This window comes from Phocoena sinus, chromosome 10 (genome assembly GCF_008692025.1).
Source record: "Phocoena sinus isolate mPhoSin1 chromosome 10, mPhoSin1.pri, whole genome shotgun sequence".
NCBI lineage: Eukaryota > Metazoa > Chordata > Mammalia > Artiodactyla > Phocoenidae > Phocoena > Phocoena sinus.
The window spans coordinates 61,809,641-61,820,791 of NC_045772.1; the positions used below are offsets into that span (position 1 = coordinate 61,809,641).

At 55.6% G+C, this 11,151-nt stretch overlaps 1 protein-coding gene across 1 annotated transcript; it reads left to right on the plus strand.

Annotated features, from left to right (window-relative positions):
• Positions 1–1,850: 1,850 nt before the first annotated feature.
• LOC116760209 (keratin, type II cuticular Hb5-like) lies at positions 1,851–9,210 on the plus strand. Its single transcript, XM_032644718.1, is given in 12 exon segments — positions 1,851–2,124; positions 2,127–2,269; positions 3,911–4,119; positions 4,690–4,750; positions 4,892–4,987; positions 5,643–5,794; positions 6,033–6,136; positions 6,139–6,185; positions 6,593–6,813; positions 7,572–7,603; positions 8,235–8,261; positions 8,264–9,210. Coding segments are annotated over 12 exon segments (1,527 nt in total). The 3' UTR covers positions 8,425–9,210.
• The last annotated feature ends 1,941 nt before the right edge of the window (positions 9,211–11,151 follow it).

Genomic DNA, 11,151 nt, shown 5'->3' on the forward strand with positions numbered 1-11,151 from the left:
GCCCACTCTCTGCTGGGTGGGGGGATGCAGGGGGTGGCAGGGGAGTTTCTGATGGGAAGCAAGAGTCCCTTTCCTTTATACAGACCCTTTTGGTCCCCAAAGCACATTCTTGTATATTATCCACTTAATCCCCCCAACAACCCCAGAAGATAAGAATGAATCCCACATTACGGCCAAGGAATCAGAAGCTCAGAGAGGTTAAGAGCTTCCCCAAAGGCACACAGCTAGGAAGTGTCCAAGCTGACATTTATACCAGGTCCTCCAATTTGGATTCCATTGCCCAGATTGCTAAATGCCAGCGGCTTCACCGTGGGTGACTGTATGATCTGAAGACTATTTGGGGCCAGCTAGTGAGGTCTCCTGCTCCTTGCCTACCCAAAGTCTCTGCCCTACTTGGAAGGACAGGCGTGGGATGTGGAGATAGAAACCAGTCAGCTTGGTGCTGGGCAAAGACCTGCAGTGGATCTGGCTGTGAAGACAAGGGCAGACCCAGGACAGAACGTGGGGCATCTGAGGGAGGATTCAGGGAACCGTGGCACAGGGACAGCATTCGGTTCTGGGAGGCTCCCTGGAGGGGCTGTCACCCTCAGAAGAAGTTCCTCAGCTCTTCTTCCTGAAGTCCCGGACCCCTCAGGGGCCTGGCTATCCTCCCTCAGCACAGATCACATCCCTAGGTCTGTGCTCAATGAACATTAAAGACTATCCATCGTTATCCTAGTAAATGGCCCCAGGACACACAGGGATGCAGGGATATTAGAAGGAACGACGATTTTAGATCCCCCAGGAGCCAGAAATCACAGTGTCCTTGGACAAGAAAAAAAGCCACCTTCCCACCCCCGTCTCTGTGCAGAGCAGTCTCTGAATGTTCTTCTAGGGGCGACAATTCTGGAGCTGACAAACAGGCTGAGCCCCTGCCCCTGCCCTGGCTTGTGGTCTTGGAAGGAAGTGAGACTCACAGGACATGTTTCTTCTTAAAGAACCCAGGGACGGTGTCCAGAGCAAGTCCGTAGCAGCGAGGTTATCCCGGCTTCTGCCATCCTTTCAGCCAAGTGGGAGAAAGTGGCTAAAGGGAGGCGCCCCCTTATCCACAAGGGGCCATCACTGTGGCCACTGAGAGTTGCAATTCTGCGGGTGAGAAATGAAGGCTCTGGAACAGAAACTCCTAGGGTGGAATCCAGAAGGTTCTAAGGGACCACGTGCTCCAGCCCTCTGTTCTGCAGGGAGCATGGTCAAAATGGCCCCTCTGGACCCGAACGACCTCCAAGCAACGCTGCCTGAGTGGGTTTGACTCACCTGATCTATCAGCCCCTGAAGCACATCGATTTACTTGAGAATGTGTTCAGTGTGGAGCCAAGAGGACAGAGGTGATGACCGCTGGTGGTCTCACCCAACCTGGGACCCTAGAACTTCTCCCTGGAGACAGTGGCCCCAGCCCCTACACCATGCCCAGCCACCTCAGACTGTTGTGGAGTTCAAACCCGCCTCCAGGTGTGGGTGAAGGCCATCTCACAGGGAGACTGCGAGAAAATTCATTACCTAATGTATGTAAACGAGCTCTGAAGATGAAAAGTGCAAACACACAGTATCCCTAATAACATCTTCAATACTTTTAGGGAGGCCCAGAGTTGCCGCTGAGCTGACCTTTAAGACGAGTCCTCGGGGAGTTGCTGGCAAACTCCCCAAGCCAATAAACAACATAAAATGACTTTTCACTCCTTTCATGCAGCCAAGCCCAGCTCTCCCCACCAATAAAAGGACCAGGATCAGAGGAGCCAGAAGCGTCCTAAGCAGTGCACCCACCACCCTCGACACCCCAGCGCACTCAGCCTCCATCTGCTCAGACCCACACCATGACCTGCCGCTCCTACAGGATCAGCCCAGGATGTGGGGTCACCAGGACCTTCAGCTCGTGCTCAGCTGTGGCCCCCGAAACTGGCAGCCGCTGCTGCATCAGTGCTGCCCCTTGCCGAGGGGTGTCCTGCTACCGGGGGCTGACGGGCTTCGGCAGCCACAGCGTCTCAGCCCTGGGATCCTGTGGGCCCCGCATAGCGGGGGGCGGCTTCCGCGCCGGCTCCTGCGGCCGCAGCTTCGGGTACCGCTTCGGCGGCGTGTGCGGCCCCAGGCCGCCTGCATCACCACCGTGTCGGTCAACGAGAGCCTCCTCGCACCCCTCAACCTGGAGATCGACCCCAACACGCAGTGTGTGAAGCACGAGGAGAAGGAGCAGATCAAGTGTCTCAGCAGCAGGTTCGCTGCCTTCATCGACAAGGTCAGTGAGGCCTGGGATGGTCCAGAGACAGCCCCAGCCCCGCCCTCCCCTCAGGAGGATCTGTAGGGGAGCCAGCATGGCAGCCAGCAGCGGGAGAGAAATGCAGACCAAACTGCGTGGAAGGATGCGTCTTCTCGTTTAATTCCTGCAAAGTATATAGGACACCCATTGTGGTCCAGAAATTGAGTCTATAGTCTAAAGTGTGCGTGTTTCCCGAGACAAGACAGCGTGGGAATATCAGAGTTGCCGCTGAAACACAGGGCACTGGGTACCGGAAGAGCGGGAGACAGTGGGGAGAGGAGACTCCTGCGGCGGGGCCGCTCCGGAAGTGGTTAGGGTGCGGCTCAGAGCCACGCTGCCTCCCCACCCTCGCTCTGCCCCTGCGCCGCGCGAGTCCTCATGCGGGCTGCTTGTCCGGCCTCACATGCGTGGTGTGAGGATCCACGGGGTTCATGCAAGGACAGTGCTGGCACACAATAAGTGCTTGATAAACGTTAGCTGTTAGCATTCTCTTCCAAGGACAGTAGTGGGCGAGGAGGTGTAACAGTTAACCAAGCAGGCTTGGCAGCCTCCTTCGTGGATGCAGAGCTGGGAATGGGGAAGGCAAGGCTGCCAGGATGGCGGGAGGAGGCCCACCAGTGCAGAGCGTGAGAAACCCGGAACTGCCCTGAGGCTGCCTCTCAGAAAGGCCACCTCTGCATCTCCCCTCATGTCGGCTCCTACTGTGTCGTTGAGACCTTACTCCAGCTGAGGAAGGAGGACCAGGCTCTGGGGTCTGGGATTGGGGGCAACAGGGGTACCTTCTTATTATCCCTTTCTCTTTAGTGATCTCAGTTAATCCTCAACATGACTCAATGGAGTAGATATTATCATCTTTATTTTTTGAATAACAAATTGAAGCTGAGAGTTTAGTGAGCAGCTCAGACAGACTATGGTGACAGGCAAGTGAAGGGGACTCAAGGGACATGAGATCCTGACTCCTTACTAATTATGAGACAATAAGTTAGTCACTTCATACCTTGGGGTCTCTGCTTCCGCTTTTGTACTATAGGAGAAATAAGATCTCCCCCCAAAGCATTGTGAGAATTGAATAAAATTGATTGATAGGTACAGACATAGACAAAGATGTGTGTGTGTGTGTGTGTGTGTGTGTGTATCTTAGCACAAGTCCTGGCACCACATAGTAAATATTCAATAAATGTTTGTTGCATAAATGAAGAATGACTGATAACTAACGAGTCATAGTTCAACTGATTGAGCACTTACCGTGTGTCAGAAACTGTTCTAAGCACTTCACATATAGTAACTTGTTCAATTTTTACAACTTTAAGGAAGGTACTATTATCATCTCTGTTTTGGAAGTGAGAAAACCAAGCACCCAGAGGTTAGACAACTTGCTGTGACAGTGGCAGACCTGGGAGCTGAATCAGACCCTTGGCCTCAAGCCGGGGGCACTCACACCCACAGTGCCTCCCTAGGGGGCTGGGAGCAAGGCCCGCTGAGTCGCAGACACTCCATGGCTCAGCCCTCGCCTGGCCCTGGCTGTTCAGAGAACATCAGAGCAGAGGGAGAGAGAGCTCTGGGGAGGCAGGCACCTCCCCAGTCTCCTCCTGAGTCTCTTTATCCCACCCTGGGCGGCAGGTGCGCTTCCTGGAGCAGCAGAACAAGCTGCTGGAGACCAAGTGGCAGTTCCACCAGAACCTCCAGTGCTGCGAGAGCAACCTGGAACCCCTGTTCCAGAGCTACGTCGAGACGCTGAGGCGGGAGGCTGAGCGTGTCGAGGCCGACAGCGGGAGGCTGGCCTCGGAGCTCAGCCACGTGCAGGAGGTGCTGGAGGGCTACAAGGAGAAGTGAGTGCGCCCGACCCAGAATAACAGGGGCCGTGGGAAAGCTCCACCCACAAGCCTCTTGAAGCAGCTTCATTAAGATTCCTGCCTGTCTGTCAACAGGGGCTGCCTGGGACCCAAGGGGATAGTCAGGAGGGGCCTAGATTTTTTCAGATTCTTTGGCTCCACCTCAACCCCGTGGAGGCCCGTGAGTCTCACAGCTGTTTTCGGGGGAGTAAGGAAACCCACTGTGGGGTTCTACAGCTTTCTTGTTCCTCCACTCCCGCTCACCTTCATGACAGGGCCTCCGTGCCCTTCCTGCCCGTGGCACCACCTCTCTTTGGATCTAGGACGCACAGATGATTTTAGGCTTGGGGCATGGAGTGTTACTCATCCAGAGGCAGCAGGAGTGGGGTGGAAAAAGCCAGGCTGGGACAGGGCTAGCCCACGAACAATGCCCAAAATAGACCAAGGAGAGGACAGGATGACATTTGCAGTTCATCCCTTCTGAGCCCCGGAAGAGCTTGCCCAGGAGCTGAGATGGTTGCCAAGCCCCGACCCCTCACCTCCAGCCCCTGTCTCCCCCACCCCCAGGTATGAAGAGGAGGGGGCTCTGAGGGCCACAGCAGAGAACGAGTTCATGGTTCTAAAGAAGGTGAGGGGCTGGTCACAGGGCAGGGAGGGAGGGGCACCCTCTGTGCAGCCTGCCCTGTGGTGGGTCACCACACCGACCCAGAGGCACCTTCCGGGGGCCTCTTCCCACATGCACACCCCCTCCTCTTCGCCCCACTGCCAGGACGTGGACTGCGCCTACCTGCGGAAGTCAGACCTGGAGGCCAACGTGGAGGCTCTGGTGGAGGAGTCTAGCTTCCTGAAGCGCCTCTATGACGAGGTGAGGAGGCCCTTGCCAACCAGCCAGGAAGCAGGGAGGGAAGGCGTGAGGACTGGGGGGAGGTGTTGTGTGCACATTTGCCCCCTGAGTGATGGAAGCATGTAAAGAACATGCACGCACTGGCAAGAGGGGCCTGTCGTGTAGCTGTCACAGACATGTGCAGGTAAGCCCCAAGGACGGTGGCGCTCGAGTGTGCTTGGGCCTCTCTGTGCTGGTGAGCCCCTGGGTGTTGCAGCGTGTGTGCCTGTGTGCTGGCCTTTGTGCGTGTTGGTCTCTACATGGATATGAAAGAGTGTGTGTGGGAGGGGGGTAGGGTGAGTTTCCAGTCAGAGAGGGGGTCCTAATTCCTGGACAGATCACTAGTCCCGGCATTCAGACCCCAGCTCTCTTGCTGAATGACTTTGAGTCAGGCCTTTTTCAAATGCTGGGCCTCAGTTTCCCCCTTTGTTAAGTCGTGGGCTGCCCCCAGCTGACCTCCAAAGCCCCTCCCAGCTTTACTGTCTTATGATGTACCTGTGTGTGAATGAAAGGGAGTGGGAGTCATGTATCATACATGACCAGTGCCCACTCCAGGGAGTGGACATGGCCCCCAGGGGTGGAGCACGTGGCCCAGACAAGGCACCAGAAACAAATGCATTGGCTCTCGGCCCCCCAGGAGCTCCAGGTCCTCCACGCCCACATCTCAGACACCGCAGTCGTCGTCAAGATGGACAACAGCCGGGACCTGAACATGGACTGTTTCGTCGCCGAGATCAAGGCTCCGTACGATGACATGGCCAGCCGCAGCCGGGCCGAGGCTGCAGCAAGGTGTGTCGCCCAGGACACCTGCCTCCTAGACATGGCACTGGGAAGGATGCAAGGTGTATATTAGAGAAGGCTTCTTTTGTCTGGGGATTTTGATCTTTAGGGATGGTAAGAAAAGGACTGACAGATCTCAATTTGGGCGTCAGGGTGGGGCTGCCACATCTGGCTGCACAGGCTGAGCACTGCACAACCTGCGCGATCATCCGTGTTGTCCTGAGTGGATGGGATGTCCCATCCTGAGCCGCAGGAGCCTCTCTGCTTCCCCCAAGTGCGAGGAGATGAAGGCCACGGTGATCCGGCATGAGGAGACCCTGCGCCGCACCAGGGAGGAGATCGGTGAGCTGAACCAATGATCCAGAGGCTGACGGCCAAGGTTGAAAATGCCAAGTGCCAGGTATGGGTTCCGGGAGAGCTTGAATAGCCAGCACAGGCAGACCGCAGCACCAGGCCCTTTGCCAGCAGGAGAGCAAAGGCCTGGCCCTAATCAGGCCTCAGAATGTGCCCGTGAGGAAGCAGGGGTCCAGAGAGAGAGCAGGGCCCCTGGCACATCACACAGCACTGGAGCTGGGATGAGCTGTATCACTGATGTTCCCCCTCCCTGGCCACCCTGCAACACCACCAAAGGAGAGGTGGTGAAAAGTGCCCATTCCTCCCTCGTGTTCATAGTCCCATTAACTACCTGTTTATAGGTAGTTAACCTACCTTTTCTCTGGGACCCTTGCCCCAGCTCCCTCCGCTCAGGGGAGCCAAGTTGCACCTTCTCTCTCTCTCCTGCTCGTCCTCACATCTCCTTCCCCACAGCGGGCCAAGCTGGAGGCTGCCGTGCCCAAGGCAGAGCAGCAGGGCGAGGCAGCCCTTAATGATGCCCGCTGCAAGCTGGCCGGGCTGGAGGAGGCCCTGCAGAAGGCCAAGCGGGACATGGCCTGCCTGCTCAAGGAGTACCAGGAGGTGACGAACTCCAAGCTGGGCCTGGACATCGAGATCGCCACCTTCAGGCGCCTGCTGGAGGGCGAGGAGCACAGGTGGGGCTAAGGGAGACCTCGGGGTCTAGAAGGGGGAGGCCCTGGTCCTCTGGCAGTGAATTTCGCTGAGCCCAAATGTGAGCTGTATCTTTGCCCACTGCTAGCACAGCTCAAGCTTCAATAATAATGATAATTTACTGAATGCTTATTAGGGCTGTGCTAGGTGCTCATTTTAATCCTCCCAGTCCAGTGAGGTAGGTATCATTTTTCCCATCCAAAGATAAAGAAAGAAGGCCCAGCGTTCAGTGGCTTTCTCGTGGTCACACGGTTAACAAGCACAAGAGCCAGGACCCGCACCCAAGACATACGGCTCTAAAATCCGTTGTCTTCCCGTAGCTTCCTAAGGGAGACTGAAGCGTGGCCCGCCCTGGAGGCGGGTGCATTCTAAGGATGATGTACCCTGCGGCGGTAGCTCTTCCTTGGCATCAAGCCCTTTCACACACGCTGCTGCATTCAATTCGACTCTCCTTTCTGTGAGCCTGATCGGCACTATCCAGGGTGGGCCACGCCATTCAGATTGGAGGCCACGGGTGGAGTTCATAAACTCGCTCACCTCTGCTGAAAATCAGAAGGCCTTGTCTCTGTGGTCAGAGAATAGTTAAAGAGAGTGAGCATTTAGTAGAGACTTTGCGGGAGCACTTCCTGCCTCTCGGGGGCTGGCTCTGTACACAGGAAGGCCCTCTCTGTGGCCAAGCAACCATCTGCCTCAAGGAATCCAGCTCAGTGCCCAGAATTAACGGAGTTTTCTTTCCCCTTAGGCTGTGCGAAGGTGTGGGCTCTGTGAATGTCTGTAAGTACTCGCTTGAAGCACCCCTAGAAAAATGGCTTTGTTGATGGGCAGATCTGAATCTGACAGCCTAACCCACTAAACCCGGAATGTTCCGGGCCTGGGAGGGAGGGGGACTTTCATGCCCCCCTCCCGCCCCACGCTTCCCTGGAGGCACTAAACAAAGGCATAGTTGAGCGCCATCCACTGGTGGCGATGTGAACTGCAGGCCAGGGTAATAAGGGCACAGTAACTTTGCCCCTCTGAGTGTAGGGGTCCTCGATTCCTTCTCACCCAGGTGCCCAAGAACAGCGGTCCCCAACCTTTTTGCACCAGGGACCAGTTTCGTGGAAGACAATTTTTCCACGGAGGCGGGGTGCGGGGGGACGATGGTGGAGTGATGTGGGGAGCAGCTGATGAAACATCGCGTGCTCACCCACGGCTCACCTCCTGCAGTGTGGCCCGGTTCCTAGGGGTTGGAGACCCCTGCCCTAGAAGGCTGAGATGCTGAGGAGAACAGGGTCTGAGTTATGAACCACTAAACCCCTTTGAGGAGGAGGAAGCTCCTGCGGTGCAGAAGCCCTTAGGGCCTGTCCTGGGGTTGGTGACATCACAACAGGCCACTCAGCCCTTCCTGTCCCCTCTCTTCCCACAGGCGTCAGCAGCTCCCGCGGTGAAGTCACCTGGGGGGCCTCATGTATAGCACCACCCCGGGCCGCCAGATTGCCTCTGGCCCCGTGGCCACTGGGGGCAGCATCACAGTGATGGCGCCCGAGTCCTGCGCCCCCTGTCAGCCCCGCGTCTCCAGCTTCCGCTGCGGGAGCAGGTCGGTCCGCTTTGCCTAGAGTCCGAGGCCCCGCCTGCGTCCCCCGGGCACGGAATGGTGTGTGAATGGAAAATGTGTGCTGGCTGCCAGAATCCTCCACGTGTTCCTCCAAGGGAAAGACCCTCCACGGCTCTCCACCACCTTCTCATTTTAGGGAGTTGTTTCCTGGTTCTCCAACAGGCTTCAGTTAGAGAGAGTCATTCCCAGCCCTTTTACTCAATTCCGATTTGACTCCTAAATACCAGTGGCCAATTTGTATTATTCACCAGGCTCTCTGGGACCCTACCCGTCACCCAGGGCCGCTGGACATGGTGAAAATTTGACCTTCTCCTGGCACAAGGAATAAGCCTAACTCTGTAGCCTGGTCTCCCACAGCCTGAGAACCAGAGAGGAAGCAGCACCCCGCCACTTCCAGCAGCTCCCCTCTCCTGGCCGGGAAGGTCTCTGCAGGAAAGAATTGCCCCTTGGTCATTTTTGTTTGTGTTTTGCTTGTCTCTCTAACCAACTGCCTTCTTCTGGGTTAACCTGTTCCAGCCAAACTCCTCCTGTGACCTCCCAGTTGAGAGGCCCATTATGGGGGAAATTCTTCTGACTTTGGACAGGTCTTGCTATTCAATACACCTTTATACATTTCAAAGAAGACACCATGGTTGCTCCAAGGTCACCCCCTGCCGGTGCAGGAGGGATCGTCCAGTGCTGAGTGGGTGGGATGGAGCAGGTGAGGCCACTACCTGGGTCTCCCTCTTGCTATGACTGTCTGTGGGTGCCTCACCTTCTGGGTTGTCTCAATCCTTGTTTCAATAAACGCTGCTGCTATGCAAAGACACGTGACCTTTTGAACAACACTGTCTTTGTACCTGCAACAAGTCCGACACTCGGAGCCCTCTGCCCCCATCTCCAGCTGGCCAGTCCTTTCCAACCCCATGCAGTGTTTCCCAGCCCTCCAGTGATTCTGCCTCTTCCTGTCCACTTCCATAGCCTGATTCCAGCTCAGACCCCTCAGGCCTGGACCACAGCTCCAGATCCCCACATGACCTCTTTCTCCCCACCCCACAAACCCCCTCCCCAGCAGCCAGAATCCCAGACTCATAGCTCTCATCCCCCACTGCCTGGTTCACACCACTTCCCAGCATACACATGTGCTCCTTATGTCAGACACAGGCTCCTCCAGCTCCTCTTTCCCCAGCTGTTCGTCAGCCCTGTGCAACCCCTCCACCCAGATGCTCACCTTCCCAGATGCAGGCTCCACCCAATGGAGACAAGTCTGCCGCCTGAGGCCTCCCAGGACTATCCCACGTGGACACATAGGCTACCCCACACCCCTCCTCCCATTTGCCTTTGCTCAGCACTCCCTCTGCCCCCTTTCCCTACCCTCCTTCCCCCCCCCCACACACATCCTCCACTTCCTGCCCCACAGTGTCTCAAACCCTGAGGATCTCTGGTTCTTTCTTTGTGGCTCGTGGCCAGGGATGTCACTGGGTGTGTCTGGACACTGGATCAAGCTGGAAGTTCCTGGAGAGTAGGAAGTGTCTCCTCCTGGCTTTGACCCCCAGCCAAGTCCCAGGATGGGGCTCCAGAACACGTCAGGCCTGAGATGGTTGGATGAACTCAGACAGCTGGTGGGGCAGGAGGTGTAGACATCAGCCCTCTTGGGCTCACCTCCATTTCTCCATTAGGAGAACAGACTGGCCATCGCTATTCCAGGCAGATGTCCCCCTGCCGGCCTCCTCTGCTGCCCCATCCCCCAGCCTGTCCCTGGGAGGCGATGTTAAGGGCCTGTGCATTCTGGTGGATCCTCATCTCAGACCCAAAGAGCTATTACTCCACTGGAGGCCTCTCCCGAGTGCTCAGGCTGCTGCTGTTTGAGGTTTGCCAGCTGACACCAGACAGGCCTCCTCCAAGTTTCTGGCCCCCTCTCCTTCTTTCTACCATCTCTCTGGGCTTCAAGGGCACGGTCACACTCACAATAGGCCAACGTTCAGTTTAAGGCACATCATTCATCCACAGGAAAGGTTAAATCTCCAGGGCTGAAACGTCAGGAGATCAGAATTTGAGCATCAGCTCTGCCATGTCTCAGAGAGACGCTGGGCAAGAAGTGGCCTCCATGCTCTGGGCATCAGCCTGGGGGCCTGTGCAGTGAGTCTGTGCTTGGGGAAAACACCTTGATGTTACCTTGGGTCTGGGCCAAGCATAACTAAAATGCCAAATCTGATATCCAAAAATATGACACCGTGCATTGAAGAGTCAAACAACCAGGAGCTGGGAGATATCGATAAGCTTTTTAATACGTTTCCATGTTTTGTGCGCACGGCAGCCTGAGGTGCCATCGACTTATGAAGATGAAACCTCTCCCCACCACCCTCCTTGCAGCCAACAGCAAAAATGCAGAGCAAGTTCTTCTCTTTTCAAAGGATTCCGGGGAGAACTACTCAAAGGTTTTTCTATATCTTGAGATCAAATATGTATTCTTGTGACAAAATATCTTCTACCAAATCAGGTCTTTTTTTTTTTACATCTTTATTGGAGTATAATTGCTTTACAATGGTGTGTTAGTTTCTGCTTTATAACAAAGTGAATCAGTTATACATATACATATGTTCCCATATCTCTTCCCTCTGAGTCTCCCTCCCTCCCACCCTCCCTATACCACCCCTCCAGGCGGTCACAAAGCACCGAGCTGATCTCCCTGTGCTATCGCTTTTTATAAATCCCAAATAACATAAGGTGAGAGAAGTAAGAGTTTTTC